The following is a 27,698-nucleotide window of genomic DNA, read 5'->3' as shown; positions in this document are numbered from 1 at the left end:
ATCTATTTGCTATCATTATTCTTTTTCTTCAACAAAGGTCTGCAGTCAACACACAACAAACTCTCCCTTCTTTGCTTTCTTGATGGGTTGCATGTTATCACCTTGAAGTGTGTGGAAATGTTAACTGGAATGTTGGGTGGGAGGGAAAAGAGAGATTGAGAGAGAGGGAGAGAGAGAGAGAAACTCCTTGATTCTTGCCCAAACCAACTTGTGTTTATACTGGAGCTTAGGAGTGACATCAGAGCAGGGAAGAGTATAAACACTTGCAGGAGTTTACTTGCAGGCTCTAAAAACTGCAGACATACTGCTGCCTCCAAACAGCTTGGGGAGGGATGTGCTGAAGTGTCAGAATGAAACTCCAGTTTCTCTTGATCTCCTTCCTCTGTCTCCTTTCCAAGGTAAGGAAACTGGAAAATGTTAACTTAGGCAATAAGGAATTTTAAAAATAATGTTCAGTGTGCATGCTCAGCTTAAGTATCACATGTAAGCAAAACTGAGGAGAACATTTTGCTTTGAATGAACTATGGAAGTCCAGCTTTTGAAAATTCATAGGACAAAGCAATTCCTTTACAGTGACTGGTCCCATATTTTGCAGCCACATCTGGGTCTTATTTGTTAATTATGCCAGTATAACATAGACTCATGTTGGCTGAGAGTCCTGTGTAGCAATCAATTAAATAGTTTTCTTCTTCATAAACAGTTTTTGCTGTTACAACATAGGCAGAAAGCCAACCAGCTGGCATTCTTTTTCCAGATTGCTCAATTGTCCAACTTTGGCTCTGTACAATATCTAAAAGCACATGTTCAATCAATGCTTCCTACAGGAATATGCAGGAGGAACAACATAGTACATTTAAAACAAACACAGTCTCTTTCTCACACACACAGCCATTTGAACAAAACATATATGGAAAAACAAGCATTTGGTAGATGTCCCAGTGGTTTTGGACTGCTCTTTGAATTCCAAATCTTGGACTTAGTAAAAGAGTTGAGATTACTGCAATTGCATGTCTCTAAACTCTGCTTTGCAGCACATAGACTTTATGTCTGTGACCATAAGATTAAATGTTACCTAATGACACAGAAAGCTACAATAGGCCAGGCAGAGAAATAAAATTAATTAATTGTCCCAACTTTTCAGCATCTAAGAAGAGCAGGTACAGTGCTGGACAAAAGCAAAACAATTAAAAATACTAGTATGTTTAATAGTTCTTACCAGCTATTCATTGAAGGCAGTTCTCTCTTAGTGATTGAAATCTTTTGTTGACTCCCTGAAAAAATGATAGCTTATAACCTTACTTATGTTATCATAGTCAAAATAGAGAACTTTCCTTTACTACATGCTGTTATTAAATCTAGATATCAGGAATAATTCACCATTACTCAGTTATTCAGACATGTTGGTTGAATGAAACTGGGTAAGTTTTGCTGCTCAGTTCTGACATATTTATTTAGTTACTTGGATAAATGCAAGAATCAGGACAAAGGTGATTTGGAAGCAGATGGATTATAAGAGGAAGAGGAGCATTGTTGCACAGCTTCTCTTGAGCAGGTTATTAAGCAAGTAAAGTCTATTTGTTGCCCTTTATCAAATGTCAAGTATGTGTTTCTTTGCAAACTTGTTAAGCGACACGCAGAAAGGAAGGGACATGTCAAATGGCACCCATGGGCATTCCATTTTTTGAAAAACGTCTTCATTCTCTACTTCCCTTGGAACTTTAATGAGTGAATTCCTTCTCTTCTATACAAGGTGACAAGGTTGGCTTTACTGCAAAGCAGCCCTAGCTACTGTTGAACTATTAGAATGGTAATCACAGGGCTATGCTTTCCTCATACCTGATCACATCACTTCTGTCTCCTGCCATTTCCCACAATGTTGCCTTCATCTTGTTCCCAGCCCATGAATGAGTCGTTCTTAGTTGTACTAGTGTTAAAGGATAAGAGTAGGTTGCCCCCTTATACTGACATTATTTAAGGTCAGCCTCAAGATATGTAAAATCTTTTAGGCTTTGTAACCTATTACCTTGGAGAGAAGAAGATGAGTTGACTGTCAGTGGCTTTGAACACAGGCAGTAAGAGCAATGGGGACAGCATTCCTCTTGCTGTAGTTTTCTGCAATCCACTTAGACAAGTGGATTGCGCTTCAGACTCAGCAGTGAGGAATGACTTGAAGGATCATCAAGCTGGGAGGGGCATCAAGTCTCTAGTGCTGGAATCTGAATTAAAGCATCCATGGCAGATCGTTATTCAGCCTTTGTTTGAACACATCCAGCGAAGGAGAGGCTTCTGCTTCTATTGGTCATTAGTTCTAGTGTTGGACAGCTCTTTCTTTCTGCTAGGAACTTTTTTTCTAACATTCAAAATGATTCGCCTTCCTGTAATTTGAATCTATTACTCTATGTGCTGCATCTAGTCCAGTGTTTCTCGACCTTAGCAACTTTAAGCATGGCTGGGGAATTCTGGGAATTGAAGTCCAGACACTTTAAAGTTGCTAAGGTCGAGAAACACTGGTCTAGAGTGATAGGGAATAGGTATTTCTTCTGTGTGATACTCCTTAAGGACATCATACATTTCTGATATTTGTAACCTATCCTTCCTACAAAGGACTGAAGACAGAGTACAAGTTCAGAGAAACTGACTAATCTAACCTAAGGTAACCCAAGAAGCTTCATAGTCAGGTGGAAATATGAACCTAGGTGTTAGTCAATTCTAACACAGAGAGCTAGTTCTGTGTACAAACCTCCCCAACATTGTCCATCCACATGCAGATCATATATGTGATAATCAAACTTGGATCCACATATGACATGAGTGTTATAAGAGGTTATGGCATGGCCCAGGTCATCATGGTCTTAATAGCAGCCATGGGTTTTTTCAAATGATGTTTGGATGTGTCATTCAGCAGAGCACTTCCTAGATCTAATGTTTTATGTTGGGTGGAATAACGACAATGTGGTATGAAGGAACTTTTCAATGTCAGATCATCATGACTAGATCTCTAACTGGTGGGGTTTAGATTGACTGGGAACCAGAGCTACCAACTTCAATATATTGGAAGTGTAAAATGATAGAGTGAATGCTAACATATACGATGTGGGCTAGCCCAACTATTGTCCCATTTTGATTTATTATCCATATGTTAATATGGTCTGAGAAGGGTGATATAGTTTAGAGACATGATTCTGAATTAAATATTAAAAAAATGAAATTATTATATGAAGAACTATGGCTTTTTCAAGCATGGGGAATAGCAGTAAATATTACTCTTTTACAAAGAAAAACAGTGTCATTCTGGATTTACATTCTCTCTGATTATGAATTCATGTTCTGTTGAAACACTGATCAAAATTTCTCTGTATGGTCAACATTTAATTCTGTGTTTAAAAGCAAAGTATTTTCTATCTTTATAATATGTGATTGTCCCTTCTCTAGTTTTTCTCTCTCATTTTTATTTTCCTTTTTTTGTATCTTTTTTCTTTGTATATGAAAGCAAATACATGAATAAATAAAGATATTTACAAAATTGGACAACTTAAAAATGTAGGTTTGGTTTTCTTTTACAAGAAACTCATATCCTTGCACAAAGGAAGGGTCTCTTATCTATGGGCTGAGTTATCTCAAGGCTGGGAAAAGAATGGCCAAACATTGGTTGACTTGAAAGGGTGGGAGGAAAAGGCTTAAGATTTACACCCTGGGGCTGCAACACATAGAGGTAGGGTTTGTTTATTGATTAAACATATTTGTATGTTGTGCACTGCAATATGCTATGTGCTGCAATCAAAAATGACTCTCGGTGGCTCACATAGAAAAATACAATATAAATCCCACACAAAAATAAAAACACAATAGTACAAGAATAGAAAGAAAATAAAAAATGGCAACAACAACTCAAACCAAGGGAAAGTTCTCCAACAAATCTCAGATTTTAGGAGCTTGTGAAAAACCAGCAGGCAAGTCAGCCTGATCTCCATGGAGAGACTATTCTACGATGTCCATGCTGCAACAGAAAAGCAGCACATTCTTGCTTCAGCCCTCCAAACCTTCCAAATGTGTGGGATTTGCATCAGTTTCTCCCTGCTAGATCTAACAGGTCAGGTTGAAACTGGCTGGAGAATGTGGTCCTGAAGGATTTCCTTTCTGCATTCTGCTGTAGGCAGACCTTCTGCAAATATTTGACTCCACTCTTGCAGTTCTAATCTAGCAGTTCTCAGTCTATTACAATAGTAAAATCAGTCAGCTCACTTGAAGTGCTAATAATGAAGCTAAAGCTTAAATATCTTTGCACATATAATGTGGAAGCAAGAGTCTTTAAAGATCCTGATGCTTGGAAAAATTGAAGGAAACAGAAAGCCATCAGAAAACAAGATGGCTAGACACAATCACCGATACAAGAACTCAAGAACAATTACTGGTAGATAATTGTGCTTGGCTATTATTCATTGACTCACAGAGTGTTGGAAGCAACTAAACAACAACAATCGAAATCCTTCAGGTTTCTGCAATTATGTAGTTTCTGAATCCAAGGTTGAGTTTCTGGATGAGTAGAAATTATAGCTGTGCTGGCCCTGGCCAGAAATGTGACAGCAAGATTTGTTTACTCCTACTCTGGAAGGATAGCCTGTGCTCTGACCCGATTCCCTTCAACCCTGTTGACCATGGATCAAGTTGCCACTGCCTTGGCCCAGTATCAGAAATGGTGGCCTAGATGATTAATACAGATAATGAACCAACTCATCCAGCAGGTGGGACAAATTTTGTCACATCCAGTGGGTACAGCACCATGCCCAGCCTTAGACCAGCAGCAGCAATAGCTGCTGTAACAGGAGCTGTCTGGTGCTAAGTACCTGCCTCCTTGCCTGGCAAGTATAATTGGAATCCTGGCAAATTTCCCACTTGATGGTTGATGATAGATAGATAGATAGATAGATAGATAGATAGATAGATAGATAGATAGATAGATAGATGATAGATATCTCCTGAAGACCTAAGTGATTTCTTGCAGGATTTATGATTAGCCTAATGACAGAAGGAGCTATATTTGTATATTGAAATCATCATCATCATCATCATCATCATCATCATCATCATCATCATCATCATGCTGACATCCTGCAATGATACCTTTAACAGCAGAGGGACAAAGGTTCAGCTCCTCATTGACAATATGATTTTGGAAAACTGTAAGAGAAGAAAGACCAACTTGAATGTAGCTTGGATTGATTACAAGAAGGCATTCGACTCCCTGCCACATGATTGGATAATCAAGTGCCTAGAAAAAACAGGAGTCAGTAGAAACTTCAGAAGCTTTGCATAAAGATCAATGGCACAATGGAAGACACAGTTGTTGATCAATGGTGATAGACTGGGAGAAGTTAATATCAAGAGATGAATCTTTCAAGGAGACTCACTATCACCACTACTGTTTGTCATTGCACTGATTCCTCTGTCAACAAGTCATGCCATAGCTATCAAACATCAAAAACATCTGTCAGGCTATCCCACCTTCTTTACATGGACAATCTGAAGCTGTATGGAAAAACACCATCTGAAATGGAATCACAGCTCAACACTGTCCAAATATACAGTCAAGATATTACAATGGAGTTTGGACTGGACAAATATGTCACTCTTACCATCAACAGGGGGAAAATAGTGAAAACTGAAGGAATCAAGATGCCCTATGGAAATAACCTCAAGAGTCTGGATGAAGAATATCACTACAAATACCTGGGCATCCTTCAAGATGACAACATCAAGCACATTGAAGTCAGGAAGAAGGTTAGGAGTGAATACATCATGAGAGTGAAGAAGATCTTAAAGTCCAAACTCAGTGGAGGAAATATCATCAAGGAATTAACACCTGGGCAATTCCAGTCATTAGCTACACAGCTGGAATAGTGGACTGGACTCAAGCAGAATTAGAAGCCCTGGATAGGAAGACCAGAAAAATAATGACAATGAATTGTGCCCTTCATCCATGCAGCAATGTTGACAGACTCTATTTACCAAGGAGCATAGGTGGGTGCGGAATGTTGCAAGTACACCAGACAGATGAAGAAGAAAAAAAGGCATTGGAAGAATACCTGAAGGATGATGAAGAAGATACACTGAAGCTAGTACACCATGAAATACACTTTGTGTGAGATAGGCAGCTATATAAATTAAATACATACATACATACATACGTACATACATACATACATACATACATACATACATCTTACTGAATACTGAGGAGACCAAAATGGCCTGCAAGAAAGACCAAATGAAGAATAAAAAAGAGACATGGCAAGGCAAAATATTACATGGCCATTACAGAAAAAAACTAGCAGGCAAAGCAGGTAACAAGACCTGGCAATGGCTAAGAGCAGAAAAGTTGAAGAAAGAGACAGAGGGGCTAATTCTGGCTGCACAAGACCAAGCGTTAAGGACAAATGCATACAAAGCCAGAATCGAGAAGACAGCAACAGACAGCAAATGCCGCCTCTGCAAAGAAGCTGAAGAAACAGTGGACCACCTACTCAGCTGCTGCAAGAAGATCACACAGACTGACTACAAACAACGGCATGACAAAGTAGCCACAATGGTGCATTGGAATATCTGCAAGAAATACCATTTGCCTGCAAGCAAGAACTGGTGGGACCACAAAACAGACAAAGTAATAGAAAATGAAGACGGTAAAGTGCTCTGAGACTTTAGAATTCAAACAGACAAGCACCTGCCCCACAACACCCCTGACTTAACAATTGTTGATAAGAAAGACAAAAAAAGTCTGGATAGTGGACATTGCAATACCTGGGGACAGCAGAATAGAAGAGAAAGAACTGGAGAAAATCACAAAATACAAAAACCTGCAAATAGAAATAGAACAACTGTAACAATAGAAAGCAAAGATAGTACCAATAGAAATAGGCACCTTGGGTGCAATCCCAAAACATCTGGAGCACCACTTGAAGACCATCGGCATTAATAAAGTCACCATCAGTCAGTTGCAAAAGGCAGCTTTACTTGGAACAGCTTACATCCTGCAACGATACCTTTAGCACCATCAAACAACAACATCTGCCTATCCCATGTCCTTGAGAAGGACTCGAAAGGTGGATAAAAATGCCAAATCCAGTCTAAATATCTGGCTGACTGTGTGACTAATAATAATAGCCATCCCTGCACTAGGAGCTTGATTACTGTTGGGATTAGCCTCTAAAGAAACCGTTTTTGCAAATGTATTAGACTTCTTCAGGTGTTCAATTTTTATAATATATGAAGAGATGACAAGGGTCCTTCAATCTGGATCTTCCTGTGTTGATGGGGAAGGTTTATCATTTGAATGTGATTAGTGTTTTGGTCAATCAGGATCTTTGGTAATTGGCTAGAGTAACCATCCTCAACCTGTTGGACCCAGAATCATTTTGACGTTTTGAAATTCAGCACATCTGAAAGACAAAAGATTGGCAATTTACCTTTTGCTACAACATATGAATCTGTCTTTTCTACATTAACTGAAAATTTAACCTGATAATGGCTATTTTAAGGTCTGTCTGGAGATTAGTGGGTTTCCAGGCCCTGAGCAATCAACTATCCTCATTCTTTCTCAGAACTATTATAGTCCACCATCTTCCATTTATAACTCTTCCCTATTTATTTATTCCATATTTTTTCTTAACACTAAAAATCATTAAGGAAAGAAAGTTGGAATACCTACACATTTTTTTTAAAATCAGTATTACTAAGAACCATCTCTCTATCCAAGAGCTGAACCCAATTAATAGGGGGAAGATGTTCTAGTAGCAAATTCCCTAAATGTCAACTTTAACAGATATAAATTGAACTGGGCATTTTGTTATAACATTATTCTCTCTCCTTCTCCCAGGTGGACGTCCAGCACTGTCAAACTCCATGCTACTGCCCATGGCTCCCTCCCCGTTGCCCACCTGGGTCCCCCTTGGTTCTGGATGGATGTGGCTGTTGCAACGTATGTGCTCGCAGGCTGGGGGAGCCATGCAGCTACCTTAATGTCTGTGATCAGAACCAAGGACTTATCTGTGACTACAGCAATGCTCCTACACAAAGGGCAGGAATCTGCAACTGTGAGCAATCTTTGTCATTCTTAATTGAAATTTTTCAAGTATGAGGGGAACATCAGCTTCCTAGAAGTGGATGGACATATCTAAGTTTAATGCATGCCAAAATAATGCACTGTAATTAGGTAACTCATTAAACTAAGACCAAGAGCTTAATTAAGAACCAAAAGCTCAATTCCTAAATCTGGTACAAAATCTCTGTAGGGGATCAGGGTCAAATAAGGCATGGATATTATTCATAAATGTTCACTGCTTCCAAAGTGTCAATAGCAACTGAAAGAATGGAAAACTGGGAGAGATAATGTGATGAGGGGAAACAAATCAGCTCTTGCTTTTTCCTTTTTATCCCGGTTAAAACCTGTAAGCCTGAAATTGGGTTGGTCCTGGACTGGAAAAAAGCATATAGGAATTGTATTGTGTTACAAAGAAGAGAATAGGCTCGTAGTCCTTACGGAGACTTTCTTTCTTCAACCTGCCAGCTATTATTGCTTAACAATAATAGTCATCCTATAACTGAATCTTCAGCCTGTCACATCTAATATGCTGCTCGATAAGCTGCTTTGCCTATTTTTTATTATCTTATTTCTTTCATATACTAGAGTTCTCACAACCATCTCCCTGGGAATTTAGGGAATAGTCAGACCATTATGACATCAGCAGTGGAGTAGACTGATATTCTCTTTTCCCCATCTTTCCTTATTTTTATGCTTGAGATTTAAGTGGCATATTAGACTCATGTTTCTGATGTCAAGCATTCCCATCATTTAATAGAGGTCTTGCTAGAAAAGGAGTATTATAGTTGCAATCACATAAATCAAGGTGATGGTTATATTCCAGGAAGTAGGCAAGCAATGTTAGCTTGGTTTTACATCATAAAACTTCTTTTCTATTCTGTCTCTGATGCTCCCATGGTAGCTGAGAGGAAGGCAAACAAAGCTTAGCAAATACAGTGGTACCTCAGGTTACGAACGCCTCTGTTAACGAACTTTTCGGGTTACGACCAGCTCCGGCTGCAAAAATTTACCTCGGTTTGCGAACTCCGCCTCGGGTTACGAACCGGATCCGCGGCCATTTTCCCTCCCGTGACATGGTCCGCGGCCATTTTTCCGCCCCTGACACGTGGTCCGCGGCCATTTTTCTGCCCCTGACACGTGGTCCGTGGCCATTTTCTGCCCCTGACATGTGGTCATAGGGAGGGGGACTCTCCCTCCAAGCAATAACCGCCTCTCTGTCCTCCACGCCAGAATGGATTAACGGTAATTACATTGAACCTTATGGTGAAATTTCCTTCGGGTTGCGACCAATTCGGGTTGCAACCAGAGTCACGGAATGAATTAAGTTCGTAAACCGAGGTACCACTGTATGCTCCAATTTCCTATCCTACTTGGAGAGTGCAGGTCAGGTGACAGAGATGTGAGCTGTTCAGGTGCTACTTCTGCATCGTCAGAATTTCAGTAAGCTGATATTGAAGCTGATATTTGTTGCTTCCCACAAAGTAAGATCTAAATAGGAGACAAATCCCTTTCTTCCTTAGGAAACCTTTGAGAAAAAGCAATAGAACTATGGTCAACACTTGGACATTTATGCTCTCTCCATCTAAGAAAGGCTTGGTTGTGAATTTATCTTGTCTTGTCTTGTCTTTGATGAATAAAATAGATATATTGAAGGCTTCTTAAAAACAACTAAGAGATAAATAGCCCAGTATTTTCTGCCCTCACTAATAATGATGCCCCAGAGTCTCAGGCAGATATTTTTCATATCCTGTCCTTCATTGAAAGTGAGAGAAAGCAGAAGTTGGCACTAGATTTTCTCTTTTGTATGCAAGTTATTTGATGTAGCAGAGATGTGGTCCTTACCAGTCAAAGAGGAATTTTATTATTGCCCCTCCCTGTAATATTGACATAAGTCTAACAGCAACAACAACAACAGCAGCAACGTAATTACTGATTTAATTATTTGCCAGTTTCCAGGCCTGACTCAGTCTATAATGCCCTCCCTTTTTGCCTATGGCCTCTCCTCCTAGGTGTCCCCTCTCTTCAGTCACATCTGTTCTTCCTGAGTCCCACTGGGATTTCTTCTTGTACTATGTTCAAAACTGCCAGTATCCTCCCAGTGCTCTTGTGTTCAGCCTAGAGATGTATACTGTAGAGTTGGAAAGGCCATTTAGGCCATTGAGTTCCACTCCATACTTAGTTCAAGAATCAAAATTAAAGCACCGGAAATAGATACTTGTCTGCAAATTCAGTAAAGAGGAGTGCACCACCTTTCTGGGTAACTAGTTCTACTATAAAACTGCTTTCACCTTTGGAAAGCTTTTGCTGACATTCACTCAGAATCTTCCTTCCTGTAGCTTATGCCAATTATATGTTACATCCATGGATACTAAAGAACAGATAACCTTCTATGTGGCACTCCTTTGTGTCCTTAAACAGTAGCATCAGATCCTATCTCAATCTTCTTTACTTAAGGCTACAGATACAATTTCAGAATGTGAAATAACCATAGTCCAGTGTTAATGTTAGGTGTGAACTCTATCCCAGCTCTAAATACTTACATTTGATTTATCCCATTGACTCCCAATGTTGGCTGCAGATGAGGAAGATGACCAAGACAGTTGTGAAGCGAATGGAAAGATCTTCCATGACGGAGAAGTATTCCAGCCAAGTTGTAAGCTCCAATGCCGCTGCTCAGGAGGAGGGTTCATATGTGTTCCTCTCTGCAGTGAGGATGTTCGTCTTCCCACACCAGATTGTCCATTTCCAAGGCGTGTAGAAATACCAGGGAAGTGTTGTCAAGAATGGATTTGTGAAAGAGAACCCAGACAGATCTTGCAAAACAACATGGCAGGTAAAATCCACAGATCCCGGCTCCCTTTTTCAGTGTCTTTTTATTGGCTGAGCCGCATAAAAAGCTGGAAGCATGTGCCTGGAATTCCATTCAGATGAATGGAGGAGCAACTGAGTATTTCAGTCTTTCCCTGCATGAGTTGCTGAAGAAAGGACAGAGCCCTTCTTTTCTCCTGGCTTTCAGCAACGAAGTAAAATGTTTTTCAGTCTAATATGTTTCATGGAATTATTTGCCAGTCTGGCTTAAATGCAAGTTCTTTTTAAAATTTCAGTTTGGTGCAGTGGTTAATGTGCTGGACTGGAGACTGTGAGTTCTAATTGTCCCTTAAGCATGAAAGCCAGCTAGGTGGCTTTGGCCCAGTCACTCTCTTTCCCAACCCATCTCACACGGTGGTGGTTGTGGTGAAAATGACTGGCAGGAACGTTATGTGCACCACCTTGAGTTGTACAAAATAAAGGTGGGATGACTGATGATGATGATGATGATGATGATGATGGTCACGCCTTACATGGTTAAAGATAAGTAGTGCCAAGCAGATATGCATAGAGGTAGAGCATGGCTATTATGACAACTGGTTCTTCCTCCTATCCTGGATATTTCCACACCACTTTTTGCACCAGCTCAAGATCAGTTCCAGACCTGATTAATCTCACAATTTTTTTTAGATTTTTTGATCCTGCCTTTCTTACTTTGTATCAATAACTTAAGGTGGTGAACGTACCTAATATTCCTTCCTCCTCCTATTTTCCCCACAACAACAACCCTGTGAAGTGAATTGGGCTCAGAGAGAGTGATTGGTCCACAGTCACCCAGTCGGCTTTCATGCCTAAGGCAGGACTAGAACTCACCATCTCCTGCTTTCTAGCTTGGAGCCGTCACCACTAGACCAAACTGGCTCTTGTTGTTTGCTTTGGGGAGCTGATCTTATTTTTGACATTTTTCATTTTAAATTGCAGCAAAATTGGTATATTCCTTTACATTGCTTTGGCTGTGCAGAATGTGTGGGTAGGAATTCTTGTCTCATCCCATCTCCCATTACATTTACTTTCCCTCAGAGGTGCAACATCCTGTTTCTGGAACTTGTCTTCTTCTACACGTATTGGTTAGAACTTGCCAACAGAAGGGCTGCTGCAACGATATACAAACATGGTTGCAGCTATTGGGAACAGTCCAACATTGCAGTGTTGCTATCATGTTAATATTACACCTTTGCAACTTGCAGTAAGGTAGCTGGAAAATCTTTGCTGAATGTTAATGTTCACCTTTAAAAAAACAACAACCAAATTTCACTCACATAGCTTCCCAGGATACCAATCTCTCCAATTTTGGGACAAAGGACAAACCACCAGATACATTCTGAAAAACATGGAGTGAGGTGTAGCATTTTTGTTACTCCATGTCTCTGACACTAATTGAATGACTTTTTGTGCTCTCCTATTGGTCAGTTGAAGGGAGAACTGACTAGCTCATAGCATCTTATGTGCATTTTCTGCATTTCAAGGTCAGTAGAAAGAAAGAAATTGTGGTTGGTTTTGAACAGAACTGCATTCTGAGAGATTAGGGGGATAGAAATTCTGACGATGCAGAAGTGGCACCTGAACTACACCGTGTGCCCTGTTTAGCGACCATTTGAAGTTAACCGCATGGAAAAAGTAGCTTTACATCTGGTCCTTGAACCTGGGGCCATCGTAGCATCCCTGTTGTCACATGATAACCTTTTGGTGTGCATTTACAATGATGCAGTGTCCCTTAGTCATATGATTGCCATTTGCATGCTTTACAGTTGGCTTCTGACAAGCAAAGTCAATAGGGAAGCCAGCAGGAAGTCGTAAGTTGCGGTCACATGATGTGCTTAATGACTCACAGTGATTGCTTAAACGGATGGAGCGGAACTGCTGTCATAAGTCCAATGCGATCATGTGACTTTTCACTTAACAACTGCATCACTTACCAACAGAGGTGCTGGTCCCCATTGCGGTCAGTAAGTGAGGACTACTGTATTAGACCAGGCCTGCACAACTTGCAGAAGGGAAATTGCTACATTGATAAATTAAAAATCATTGTAGGCCACAAAGGAATACCTGGCATGCCGACCAGCTGTTCGGTAGCTAGTGGAGAGGTGGCAGTGCTGGAGCTGGCAGTGGCAGTGAGGCCTGGAGGCATTGGAGGTGTTTGACAGCGTGTCTTTTGTTAAAAAAAAAAAAAAAAAGTCCGGCAGACCACACAAGGCTGTTGGACAGGCTGTATGTGATCTGTGGGCCATGTGTTGTACAAGTCTATATTAGATTGTACATGACAGCATCTTGGTTGATCTAGAAAGCGAAGCAGGGTCAACTGTGGTTAGTACAGTACTTGGATGGGGAACTATCTGGGTAGTTCAGAGCTATAGACTCAACTGGAAAGTTGAAAAAAAACGTTCTGGAAGAAGACAATGGCAAATCATTTGTATCATATCACAAAAACTAAGAATGTGTCACCAACAGTCATGCTTGACTCAAAGGAGACATTACCTTTTTTTAGAGCTAAAAATGTTACACACATTCAAAATTCAACCTTGCTTCTGGAATGTAAGAGATGCTTTGTAAAAGGAAGGTAATTCATCTTATAGGTGTGGGACAGGCAACTTGTGGCCCATGGGCTTCATGTGACTCCCCATACCTTTTTCAGTCCCTATGAGGCCCCCATGATTCTTAGGCAACTGGTATATATGTTATGTCTAATGTTTAGAGCATTAAAAATGAACAGCTGGTCCTACCCAATGGTTAGAGAGATAGTTTTATTATTTCTAAGGTGCATTGTGTTCATGGATTTAAGAAGTTATGTAGAACTCAACGATATGCATATAGTTTGGTATGCCGAATCATGAAACAAATATGTACTGACTTGGTTTTAAATCTTTGATTACTCCTAAGCTAGGTTGAAATCACAGCTTTGATTCTCCATGAAATTGCATCAGTTAGTATCTCTAGTCCTTGAAAATGGATGCCCTGTAACTTGGTTTGTTCTTAGGTGCTATAACTTTTGCTATTATAGCCACAGTATGTTTCTGGAAGTTGTTAGGACCATGTGTGCCAATATTTAACACTTCCTCTTCCTTGTTTTGTTCCACGTTCAGCAGAAAGGTTACCTGGGATAGCTCTCCCTTACCTGTGTGAAGAATGGAGCACTGAGTGGTCTGCCTGCTCCATCACCTGCGGCATTGGGATTTCCACACGGGTGTCTAACAAGAATCCCTACTGCAGGCTTGAAAGCCAGAGACGCTTGTGCATCCTTGGACCTTGCCCAGCTATCATGGGAATAGCCAACATGGTAAGGAATGGGCTTTCTTAAAATCTGAGGCAGCTCCAGCACTTTTAAAATGGTGTGGTAAAGAAGAGCGTCTCGGTTGCTTGGGCTTAGCCTAAGGTGAGGTGACAAGGCAGGCTTATCTCACCTGTTTGGAAAAGGAGCAGTGAGGACACAAGTTTGCAGTAGTAAGAATGGCCTAGAAAACAAGCAAGGAGAAGTTAGCAAGGGTAGGAAATCCGCAAAAGAGATGGAGAATACTGTTGCATAGTTGAGAGGTGAAGGCTCACTGAGGATCAGGATGGACTGAATGATCAGTCCCAGGAGGCAGTTCTGGGAAATAGAAAATTGTGAGGCAGTATTTGTATAATCTATTAAGATGGGAGCATACAATACCACTTAGCAGAGTTTCTCAACCTCAACAAATTTAAGAAGTGTGGACTTCAACTCCCAGAATTCCCCAGCTAGCATGTTTGCACATAAAAGTGCTGGAGCTTCCTCAGATTTTAAGAAAGTTCTTAAAGTTGCTGAGATTGAGAAACACTGTAATATAGGCTTAACACAATTTTAAACAACAAAGAACCCCATATAATCCCATGGGGGGGGGGAATTCAGGCTCTGCTCAGATATATTGCATTGCCCCACATTCATTGCATGAATACCTTGATTCTGTTGGCTTCAAGTCCTAAAAAAGATCACATGTGCCACCATTTGCCACCAAAGCTTTGGCCTACCTGAAATGTTTGTCTAATTATCTCAGAGCAATCCAGCACCAGTTCTTTCTCTTGCTCCATAACGCCATGTCAGTATCTTGCCACAGGAAAAAAAGTAATGCGGGCACAGATGTGGCAGAATTTACATCAAAGAAGAGGTGAGTTTTGACTTAGATATTAGACTTCTGAAGGACAAATAACACAGTCTTTACAGATTAAATGCTCCTCTGCTGAACATATTTTCTCTGAAGAAAACCTTAGGGATTTTGAGGGAGTTGACTTCTAAGGGAACATTCTTAGGATTTCAGCTTTGTTTCTGAATTGACAGTTTATAGTGCCATTATTAAATGCCTTGATGCCTTTTCCATCCACAAGGATCCAAAAATATAGGAAATAGGAGAGCAGCTACTAATTTGGAGGAGTCTTTTGGCCCTCTGGTCTGCTGCCACATATTATGTTATGCATTTTCCTACAACTGCCTCTTTAGCTGCTCTTAGCAAAAAAAAAAAAATCAGATTACCCTGATTTCATTGAACATTTGAGACATTATCGAAGAAACCTTTGACATTGCCTTTTCAGCAACATCTCCTGCTCTTTGTGACATAATTTTGTAAAGCTCAGGGTTCCCCCAAACTGACAATTCCTACATCAGTCTAGCCATGAAAACTTATGCCTTTTAATAGAATTTGTTCTGATTTTTTGCTAAAGCTCTGACTGGCTCTATAATCCATCTCACTCTCTTTTCTACTTGCATCCTCTGTGGACCACTAAGCTGTGTGATAAAGGGCAGAGCATGTCAAGAATAGCATCTCCTTAAGTCAGGTATAAATTCTTCCAACAAAATCAATACCTGCAGTTTGACTGCCAAGAACTGTAAGTGACTGAATCCCAAAATAGCAAAGGGCCTTTCATGCCCCAAAATATGGCAGCATGATTTATTGATGCAGCTTCAACTAAATGAGCTACCTGGCTGCATTTGAAGTGGGCTGTTTTGTTTAAGGAGGTGATTTTGTTGTTACTTGACCAAAGGATTCTGGCTTTGCCTAAAATGGTATACACTTCACAGATTCCCTGTAGGGGAAAAATGTAAAGTATGAAGAGCTGAAACTAAATTTACTTTGCAAGTACTAAATGTGCCTGTTGTAGCACCCCTATTGAGAATCAAAACATTCTTATTGCTCCTCAGACATGCTGTTCCCAACAAAAGAAGGTAGGAGATAGTAGATGAAGGAGCTCCAGTTCACACCATGAAACTGACAGAATGAGCACATCAGATCTGGATAGAAAAGGGGCTGGAAGAAAATAACAGGAGAGAAACATACTCGTATCTTGAAGCCATGTCATGGGAAGGTATCATCTAACATGATACCTAACTGGATTCTAACCCTGGTCACATGATATTGGTCCTATCTTTCCAAATTTGATTTAAAGTTTACATTTTAAACAGACTGGTCCAAAACACTTGATTTTTATTTTCTTAAGCCCCCACAGCATCATGGCTGGAAAATGTCATAGCACTTCCAGCTCTGCTTTGGACATTTGACCAGCTCAGCCTTGATTAGTACTGGAAAATACCAGTGTTCGTATGATATTAACACTGGGGAGGAAGATCTATATCTTAGTTGGGACAGTAAGAAATTGGTTACTCATACGCCCCCAGAATATCCACATGTCCTTTTATATGGATTTGGTTAACTAGCTGTAAATATGAAAACTCAGAACGGCATTCTCCTATTCCAAAGGACAACATGTCACTACGGTGAGGGCTGGGTGATGCTCTCAGTCACTATGAGGAAAGGCTTAAAATGATGAAAAACAGTTTCCAGAATTTATAGTTACTTGTTGGTTGATTTGTTTTAGCATTTTCTGTTCTTCTAAAGAACTTGAGCAGTTGTCTTAGCACTGCTATATCCTTGGTCATGCTTGCTGGGAATTCTGGGTGTTCCGGCTCCAGCACACTTGGAGGGTATCATGTTGGAGAAAGCTGGTGAAAGGAGCATTTGAGTAAAATGTCCATTTCTCAGATTATATCAGGCAAAGGGTAAATATATCAGCATCCATTATCTGGAGAAATGTGGAAAAGAGGACTGTCAAATCAGACATGGTGAAGGAGATGTAAACAGTCTTTTAATGAGACGCTACCAGCATGAACATGGTGCAAATCTGCTCAGTTTTTTATTGTTCTGTCTCTGTTGGGTCAAATCACCCTTCTTTCCTTTCTAGGGAGGAAAAAAAATATGGGGATCTTTTGCCCAGTTGAAATACAAAATGACCAAAGGGGAAGGAATTAAATGGTCCTCCTGCCCTCACCCCCACCCCCACCCCCACTCTTCCATCCATATTGGCAGCTTTCTCTGGCTCTTTTTCAGTTTAAAATAAATTGGAAGATCAGTTTTCTTCCATGGTAATGTCGAATTTGGCTGTCTGCCTTTGTTTGGCTACACTTTTCCAGACAGGGTTGGAATTTACACTGAGTGTTTTATCTCTCCAGAGTGGAAGAGGAAGCCACTTATAAACCAGTCTACTCCATTCAGAAGTTGACATACTGGCTTTAGTCCAGCAGCTGGAACATCAGAAGCCCAAGCTGATCTAGTTTCTGTGGTGATGAGAGAGCCACTGAGGAATGGAGAGACAAAGCGACTGGCCTCCACAGGGAGGGAAAGACGTAGCAAACAAGAGACTCCACATCTGAACTGACAACCATCTTCCTCCTCAATACCACCCCAATGATTCTAGACAGCTTTATTGCTTGGTGGAAGAAAATTCCAGACCTTGTGTTTCAATGTTATACAATAGTGATGTCTTTATTGCCAGCTTGTGGCTTCCATTATAAATCCATCCAATTAAGGAAATGATGCTTTGCAGTTAAAGTAATTCAAAGAACCATGTCCTGTTATTCTCTCTTCATTATCCCTTCACCAAATAATAGTACTAGGAACCTAGCAAGTGAAGCTGCCATCATGTTCAGTATAGGTTATTGTTTATGTTCTTGTTAGAAATAAATAAATCATTGCAATGTTCAGTTGCCTGAAGCCGGATTGACCAGTTTTAGGGATCGCAGCAATGTGTAATGTTTGGAGGCAGATGTTAGTGACATACGAAGAACAAAGTAGGCATTGCTTACTAATATTCCCTCTGTGTGCATGAAAGAGAATAATGTCTTCATAACAACATTGTTCATAGATCAAGTGTAACTTGACAAATTGAGATGAGTCTTTAATAATTTACCAGACTTGGAGTAAAGATCAAAGTTTTCTTTGAAGCTTGTCTCTTGGTGATGTTGTGGCTTTTGCCTTTGTTTGCATGGAAGAAGAAAACGATGAGAAATCCCAATAAAACACTTTTACAGAATGAAAACGTATGAGACAGATTGCAACAGATCTTCTACAGTCTTCTGGAGCATAGGTGAAACACTGTAAGTCTGATTGGCTGAATACTCAAAAACTAGTGAAGATGAGAAAAATCCATTCCTGGCTAGTCACATGAGAATCTCAGCCAATTGGGGACTGAGTCATAAAATCATATAATGTTGCAAGTTTCTGCACGGACAATTAGGGAAATCAGTCCATGAAGTTTTGCCTTGCTAAGAAAATAAAGTGAAAAGTTCTGCCTCCTTCATTTCCCATTGGGATTTCTTTTCGACAGTACTGAAAGTGTTTGGCGGCCCACATCACATTTTGGCCTCCGTGGAAGCTTATGCGGAGGGACTACAAAAGTTGCAATAGATTTTAACCTGTATAAGAGTTTAAAAAGTAACCCATTCTGGTTTAAAAATGTATTACTGTGTCTCCTTTTCTCATGGACGCTTCATATTGTGTAATGTATGTGGTACCCATCTCTTTTCATGATTATTTCTCCTGTCTCTAATACCTTAAATACTTCATACTCAGGAAACATTTCCAAATAGTTTTTCATCTTTATGATTCCCATTTATGGATGGGAAATAAGAAAAACGAAATGTTAATAGTCTGTCCAGGGCTGTACAGAAAATACAGATTTGTTCTAGGCTGGGATAAAGACCAATATGTAGACGTCTGCAGCCTGGCAGCTGTATTCAAACCTAAATTTTAGTCTTCAAAAATCTTTAAAGATATTGCCATTACCAATCTACCAGAGCACTGTAGGATAATGGTAAGTTTTGCCAGATGATCTCTATCAGTTAGAATCTGGCACAATGTCCTGTAGATATCACCACAGCTGGGTAAATAATTAGTCTAGAAAAAGTGATTCTGAACCTTTAGTGAATCAGATCCCATCCAGAAAAAGCCAACATCCTGTCCTCAATCAAATGACTCATCTACCCTCTGCCCTGCCTTCTTGTCGCCCAATTTCCAAAACTGGAATCTCTTTTAAACACTACTGAAAGTGTTTAGTCTCATCCTTGGGCCTCTATGAAAACTTACACAGGAGGACTGGCATGGTTTGGCAAACCGAGATCAGTTATTGCTTCTTGTTGCATGTTTGCTTGGTTACAAAACCATGTTTATTGTTGAATAATGTGAGGAAAGATCTAAGTCAATTTATATATAGTCTATTTATATGGAGCTAAGTCAATGTATATCTGGCCCTACAAGCTTATAGATTTATGCTTTTGTTTCTTTCTTCTATCTTTCCCTGGTAAGCTTTTCCCTTCAACCAATGCTGAGCTTGAAGCAGCTTGATTAGAAAATATTCTCTTCAGGGTCACAACCTCAAGAAAAACATTGCATACTTGATACAGTACTGGTGTGGGAATAGTTAGGATACAAAGCAGCACAGCTATACGCATTTCAAAGCATTAAACTAAACCTGAACAGAACATATTTGCTTGCATGCCCAAGGAAAGAGACATATTATTGAAAGTTTCATCATCTTGTTTCTATGGAAAAGTCCATTATTTTTGTGTTGACCCTAGAGAATAAAACAACAAATACCCTGTTATAGCCAGCAGATACCAAAATAAACAATAAGTAGTCAAGCTGACACCAAAAGAAACACATTTCTTTTTCTCCTGTGCCTTTTAATCTGTCTTTCTCCTAATACCCAATGACAGTTCTTCCTCAACTGGCAAATTTCTTTTTTTGAGAGATATTTTAAGATGCACTTTAAAATAACTTGGTTTTATGTTATAATGCTAATTCTATTTTTATCTCTGTTTTTGATTAAGCCACCTCAAAAATACAACAAGCCCCCACACAAAGAATTCCAGACAGACAGGATAGTGGCCAAATAAGCCCAGATGTTCAGGCCAAAATAAAAGAATGAAACAGACCACCCCCCTTAGCCAAAAAATTAGAGATGGGAAGTCTTTTTAAAAATTATTATTATCGTCATTATCATTATTGTTATTAATCTTGTTTAATTTTATAAGCAGGACGTTCTCCCACTGAATTGTTTATCTGGGCTCAAGAATGAAGTCATTGTGCCCTCTAATGGCCTGATTCTAGACTGGCAGGCAGAAAATTGTGGAACCTGAATAGCAGTGAAAAATTGACAGTAAACAAAACAAAAATAAGTAGATCTGTACTGAAAATAATAATACATTTATTTTCAGTGTTTGTATTTTATTTATTTATTTATTTATTTGTCCCATTTATATAGCCACCCATCTCACACAAAGCGACTCTGGGCAGCATACAATAATTAAATAACAAGTGAATAAATGCAAGCATTATAAAAAGATAAAAAGTTGTTATTAAAATAAAAGCATTAGAAAAAAATTAATGTTAACACTAAAAGGAGTATGTTGGTGAAAGGATGAGAGCATCCTACTACATTATCTCCCTGTACTCGATACATAACCACTCTCAGCATGTTTTTGGAGAAGTTAGGAGAAGGTTATGGCTTTTATAACCTGCCTGTAGACTTCCAAGGATTATTATCGGCAACCATGGAAACAATAGTGTAGGATATGTGTAGACAATCTCTGACACCCAGATAATACTAAGCTATAATCCCCAGCATCCCCTGGAAGCTTGGCTAGAGCTTGGATGTTGGGGGTCAAGGTCCATCAACATCTGGAATGCCACCCTTTTCCTACCTCTGAGGTAGGACTATTACATGGAACTGAACCAGCAGATCACTTCTTACTTCTGATACTGAAAGTGAGTTGGAAAGAAAACTGAATCTCTGTTTTCTATGTGAACAGAGGAGACATATGGACACATGGCTGTCACTGTTGCCATTTCTTTGCCTCTCTCTCCAGTTGTAAACAAACATATTCTTTGGCCTGCAAAAAGAATTGATGTTCATCTTCAGCACTGATCCCACTGCATTGCAGGTTATTTGCCTTGGGCTGCGAGGGAGTCACTGGCCCAAAGTCACCCAGCCAGCTTCCAAGCCTAAGGAACCCCAGTCTCCCCTCTCCAACATCTCAACCATTACACCATACTGGCTCTACGGTCTGCAAGAACAGTGAGACTGTGATTGCTATAAAAGAGAAATTTCTATAAAAGAGAGCAGAACAAAAATGCAGTCAGAACAAAAGTACAAAAATGCAACAGTTCAATTCTTTTTTTGGTGGTGGTTTAAAAAAAAGGAGAATAATAATGTATATCAGTGTTGTCCAAACTTGGCCATTTTAAGATGAGTGGACTTCAACTCCCAGAATTCCTCAGCCGCCAGAGTTGGGAGTTGAAGTCCACTCATCTTAAAGTGGCCAAGTTTGGACAACACTGATGTATATTGAAAGATGGGTTGCTATTATTTAGTCAGTGGAATCACAAATTAGGATGAACAGAAAGTAATATTTCAGATTGTCTATGCCATGGCAGTAAAATATACTCCTCCTAAGAAATGTGCTGCAGCCAGTGACCAAAGCTCAGTTGTCCTGCAGAGGAGCTCAGTGGAACACAGCAGGCCGAAATGAAGCAGAACTGCAGAATGTTTTTACATTCCATAACAGTATGAGAATGGAATGGACGTCTGTACTGGAATATGTAGCTGAATTTAAATAATAGGGAATACTGCTCATTTGGCAACATATCCTAGAGCAGTGTTGTCCAAATGTGGCCACTTTAAGATGAGTGGACTTCAACTCCCAGAATTCCCCAGCCAGCATGGCTGGCTGGGGAATTCTGGGAGTTGAAGTCCACTCATCTTAAAGTGGCCAAGTTTGGACAACACTGTCCTAGGGGATATTTTGAGAGATCTTTTGTGTGCGTGTGTGTGGTTTGTGGACTGAAGGATGAGAAAATTAAACGGCAGCTGCTGGCAAGGGAAAGGAATTGGCGCCAAGAACAATGGAACTAGCTTCAGCTATAGAAGCTACACAGAGAAAATTAAAAGGATTTATATTATGCTAAAAATGTAAAGAAATCCAGACTGAGTTCATAAACAAAGTGCAAAGCCCCCATGAATGCTTTAGGCCATTTATTCTGCTGCATGTTTGTGTGTGCATGTGTGGACTACCTGTGTCCACCTGATGCCTTCATCTTAGGGGTATCTGTGGCAGTGGGTCAAAAAAGTCAAGATGGCAGCTGCAACATGCCATCAAAGCTCCATCCTTTTTTTTTTTTTTTAATGTGCAGAGCTTTCATGGCATGATTGTGGCTGACATCTTGACTATTTTTATTCTGACTGCAGATGCTCCTGTTGGGGCCCTCTTTGATGAAACTACTGCCAAAAATCAGTGTAAGTGTTTCCCACTGTTTAGAGGTGGGAAATATTCAGACTGCTGTGTAAGTCTTAAAAATTGGCTTAGCATAGCTTAAAAAAATGAAAAGAACTGTCCATCCTAAAACGGGGAAGATGGAAGGTTTTGGCTGTGGCAGCATGCTTCATTCCCTTCCATCCATTTTGTGGCGTGCCCATGTGCTCTTGTCCCCCTTCCCCAAATGTATGGTCTCTGGCCACTAAAAGATTTGTGGGGGCCTACATTCAGTTTTAGTTTTTCAGCATAAAAGCTTCCAGTGCCTTTGGACATGTTCAAAGCCTTTTATCTAGGGATTTCCCCAACACAAAATTAAAGGTGATCCATGGTTATCTTCACATGATGGTCTTCATGCCTGCTCCCCTCAAAACACTGGCACAAGGAGCTCTCTCTCTCTCTCTCTCTCTATATATATATATATATATATGTAATCTATCTATCTATCTATCTATCTATCTATCTATCTATCATCTATCATCTTATCTATCTATCTATCTATCTATCTATCTATCTATCTATCTATATCTATCTATCTATCTATCATATTGCCTCCATCCTGAACTGCTGTAAGTTGCAGAGGAAAAACAAGGCCTCACCTCTACTTCATAGAAAAGAGAAATAATAAATAATGCTCATGCATTTCTACCGAAGGAGACAAGTGACAAAATGTGCATTGCAAAGGGCAGAGCTTGCAGGGTGACATCCCAAAACACATTTCATCTCAAACAATGATAAACAATACATATCTGATTTTTTTTTCATTTTCTAAAATTGAAAAGATGGAGTAGTATGTTTCTATATAGTCCAGATGCTATAATAGGTTTAAGGAACAAATTAATTTTATATTGCTATCATATGGATCTTTTTTTCCTACTTTTTTTTTTACCTTTCCCCTTATGTTCTGTTTATTGGAATCACTATAATGTATGTAGTTTTGTACTATATTATCACTAATATATTAGTTTTGTTTGTTACACTTCACTAATAAAATTATAAAACTATTTTTAAAAAGGCACACATTTCATCATTTGACATAACTGTGACTAATTGTGAATGTCTATGAAGCAGCTTATATGTGCACCCTAATCAATCCATATCCTGTTTTGTGCTTCTGTGTGGCTGAATGAAAAAACATTTCAATATGTTTTGGGAGGGAGGGAGCTGCAAAGCCATCAAGCCCCCTTAAAACTGCTAGGTGAGGCACAAGTTCTTGCAGATGGCAATTAGAGTCCAAGAAATTATTCTTGTAATTGTTATTATTCAAATACACTGAAATTCAGCCAGAAATAAATCAGTCCAGGGCCTCGACGCATATGACACTGCAAAATCAGAAGTTTGAACCTGCTTCCTTGTGAAAGTGTCCCATGTTCTACAAATCTCCTGTGTGCAATTAACTTAATTTTAGACAAATGTGCACAGGATTGCAGGATCACCCAGGAAAGATAATGCTTCCTATCAGAGAGCATGACAAAGCCGTGGGAATGCAATGTATCCCACCACTGAGTTATTAAACATATCAAAAAAGGCAGGAGAAAAATTAATAGAGGAAGAACAAAGAAAGTACTGCTGTGTAATGAAGGGGAGAGGATACTACAGCAACTGCTATACCTAGCAGTTTTAAGAAACAAGTGGAGCCTTAACTGCAAACTGAGTGTGAGGTAGCAGTGTCATGAGGCTTCAAAGAAGGCAAATGCCATTGTGCTGAATCAACAGAAGTATCGTTTCCAAATCACAAATAGCAATTATCGTACTCTACTGTGCTCTGGTCAGACCCACCTCAAGTATTGTGTCTAGTTCTAGGCACCACAGATACATGCATACATACACACACATTCAAGGATTCTGGATTGAAACGAGCCATTTAAGCCATGGAGACCAACTTCTGCTCAGTGCAGGAATCCAAATTCAGCATCCCAGACATGTGGCTCTCTAGATTCTGCTTGAACATATCTGGTGAAGGGGAGCCCATCATGCCTCTGGATAACTGATTTTTGGAAAAAAATTGTGCACCGTGAAAAGCAGATCTGAGTGCACTAGTAAAAGTAAACTGAGGTGGGTGGGTGGGGGAACCCTACACTGGCCATTATTTAGAAAGAGTCAGGTAGCACCTCTTAAGACTATTTCATTTTAACGCTTTGGTGAAATGCAGCTCACTTCATCAGATGTATCAACTTAAAAGATGCTACCAGATTCTTTCTGAATGTTGCTTACCATAAATTAACACAGTCCTCTCTATGCTGGGTATTAATTGCCTCCCTGTCAAGTAGGACATAAAAATAACGGAAGAATCTGGGAGAACTAACAACAGATCTCCTTTTAGTTGGTTTGTCTGCTGCTTGTCTGTTTACCATTGATTTTTAAGACGGAAAGATCTATTTGGACCTCGGGCGCGTGGTATATTGATTGTTGCTGTAATTTGTTTTTGAATGATTTGGGATTCTTTGATGTACATTTTGGTTTTAATTCACTATCAGCTGCCTAGAGTTGCAATAGCAAGATCAAAATGGCCATATAAATTGTTCAAATAAATAAATAAGAAATAAATAAGAATAAAGCCTGCCTAGTTGGATGAGCCACAACTAGTTAAAACAGTTCAGTGTTTTAGATAGATATAAACATGAGGCCCAAAGAAAGTGTCAGCAATCTAGAAGATCCTGGATGTTCATCCAAGGAGAGTTTAGCACCCAGAAGAGGAGTATCATTTCTCCACATGCATTTTTAAAAGACAGCAACATCCATAGAACCTGTCTCTAAGCCAGCCAGGAACATGGACATTTGTAGCAACTACTGTACATAATAATATCCATGTCTCAAAATCTGAGTGCCATTCCATTTAGATGAGTTCTTGCAATATTTCAGAGCATTATTTCATAGTACTACAGCTTTTTGGACACGTCCAAGCCCTATCGAGAAATGGAACAGGGGGACTGTGAGGTACGCCATTTTGAAGCTTAATCACTAGGTGGTGCTGGACTTAGTTGTACAGTATCAGAATGAAGTCAGGGGTTTCCTAAGCCTCTGCTTTTCTTGCTTAGGTAGTCAGTGAACTTTCTGTGTGGGATGCTACCCTTCCACTAAAGTTCAGTCATATCTACAAAGTGAAAACTGCTGGAGTGTTTAAGAATTGTGTAATGGGGCCATGATCAACAGGAAAGATTCTCACTTTCTCTTCAAGGTGAGCTTGGAGATAATGTTTCCAAGGAAACAAGCTCATAGTCCAGCAATGTTGTGCAGCGTGCAGCAATACTCCCAGGAAAGTTTGCCCAGGAAAAAATACACATCAGCATGAGAGATTTGCAATGTCCATATCTTGTTCCCCAAAGAAATCCAGCCAGAAAATATATACTATCTGGTGTTTATTGATAAAAAATGCAAAACTCCATAAAATACAAATTTCATACAAAATATAGGAAAAAACACTTCTTCTCATGTATTTTAGCATCCAAGACTTATCTACTACACAAGCTTAACAAAGTCTCTAGCCATAAATTCTCAGAGAAGAGGTACACTACTTGGTTATTAGTTACAACTACATAACCCATAAAAACTGACTACATGGTGGCTAAAACTCTACTGAGAGGCTGGGCATATAGTCCTCCCATTATATTGCCACTCCTTGAGTAACTAGCATACACACGCCAATAGGTGGCAGTAAATAGCAGTATACGTGCAAACACACAAATTACACGGTTTCTCTAGACTAAACGTTGTGAAGATAACAAGATGAACTTCTTCCCATGAGAAACTCCTAACAAGCAAATAATCGGGAAATGGCCTTACTGGATTCCAGTAGTCTCAGTAAACATTATGGTCTGGAGAGAGTGAAGAATTAGAGTTATAGGGTCTTATAGATCTTATATATAAGGTCTTGCAGAAGTGAGGAAACTACTCGCAGCTGTTCAGGACCAAGCACAGCCATGTACCATCTTCTTCTCCTGTTCAGAGACCTTAAGGCTACAATGATATGGGCACCAATCCCCTTCAGGCCATCCCAAAAGGACACAATTGCATAGCCGTTAATGTGCTAACAATCCAAGCACTGAGGCTGCAATGGCAGCCAGATCAGGAATCACAGGGCAGTTCACTTTTCTGACTTCCACTTTGATTTGAAGGCCAACGATATGGAAATGGGCTCCACTCAGGCCCAACCCCACAATGTGTCAAACCTTTAACAGCAGTGTATAACCAGGGAAGCCAGATTCACGCAGAATCTCATTAATCAGGTCTAATACCAGGAAAGGGGGTTAGATTGTAGAATCTTAGAAATAAGAAAGCTGCAGTCCTCATTTATTGAATCATTTGTTCAGTTGTGAAAAGACTCTGGAAATAGTTCTCCCAAGATTCTGTGGATATTTGGCAGACTGGACCAGAGTCTTTATCATTAAGGGAGCATCAGAACCAAGAAGGGCTCTTAAGTTTAGCAGCTACAACTGAGCTTCCCCACTCTCCTGTCACAGCTTCCTTCCTCTTGATTTTGTAGATCTTCTTTTGTTCTATAACTAATTGGAATGTGCCTGGTGAGCTGTTAAATGGAAAAGCATTCATTCAAAACAATGCTTTTTTTTTTTTTTTTTTTGCTTTGAAACAGTTATTATCAAACCAGGGTTTAGATCTCACATGGGGGAAACGAAGACATTCTGAAGTGATCTTGATAGAGGAGCCCAGAGAATAAGGATAAGAGAATGATAATGTATTAATTATTAGGGAAGGCTGCTAGGCAGATTTGGGAGTGAAATTGAAGGAGAGATCCAAGTTCAAGAGACCAAAGAGGGCCTTTGCCACTCTAAACACGCCCTTTTGTGATTGAACTGAAGGTACAAGGTCCTTTTTCCAGGAACTTGTTACTTTAGAGTCCAGCAGGCAAATTAAAGGGAAGTGATTGCCCAAGGCAAGTTCAAAAAATGAGTTATTAGAGAAGCATAGGTGTGTGAAACCAGTATGAAATCAGTTACACTGTCTCCTTTTGGAGCTCCAAAGAGTGAATTATCCATTAAAATCTCCCCTGACAGTGCTGCTTAGAATGACAAACCTATTATGTTACCATGATTCTCCTGGGTTTGTCAGATCTGAGAATAATACGCTCCTTCTTTGGGGAGAAGAAGCTACTTAAAATGAGCTCATAGGGAGGCATCATTATCCCCA

General features: G+C 39.8%; 1 protein-coding gene across 2 annotated transcripts; it reads left to right on the top strand.

Annotated features, from left to right (window-relative positions):
• Positions 1-245: 245 nt before the first annotated feature.
• On the top strand, positions 246-18,849 carry CCN5 (cellular communication network factor 5). 2 transcript variants are annotated; one of them, XM_007420837.3, is made up of 5 exons: positions 246-398; positions 7,871-8,087; positions 10,674-10,928; positions 14,047-14,237; positions 17,418-18,849. In XM_007420837.3, the coding sequence occupies exons 1-5, from the start codon at positions 351-353 to the stop codon at positions 17,439-17,441; spliced, it is 735 nt and encodes a 244-aa protein (XP_007420899.1). In that variant the 5' UTR covers positions 246-350; the 3' UTR covers positions 17,442-18,849. The 2 variants fall into 2 exon arrangements, with proteins under 2 accessions (XP_007420899.1, XP_007420898.1); XM_007420836.3 differs by having other exon boundaries at positions 14,044-14,237; positions 17,418-18,845.
• Positions 18,850-27,698: the final 8,849 nt, after the last annotated feature.

The sequence above is a fragment of the Python bivittatus genome, unplaced genomic scaffold (genome assembly GCF_059951505.1).
Source record: "Python bivittatus isolate LINGU-HERP-01145 unplaced genomic scaffold, Pbiv_v1 ctg000700_np1212, whole genome shotgun sequence".
NCBI lineage: Eukaryota > Metazoa > Chordata > Lepidosauria > Squamata > Pythonidae > Python > Python bivittatus.
Note: the sequence above shows the minus strand (reverse complement) of the source record. Positions and strands in the feature narration are given on the sequence as shown.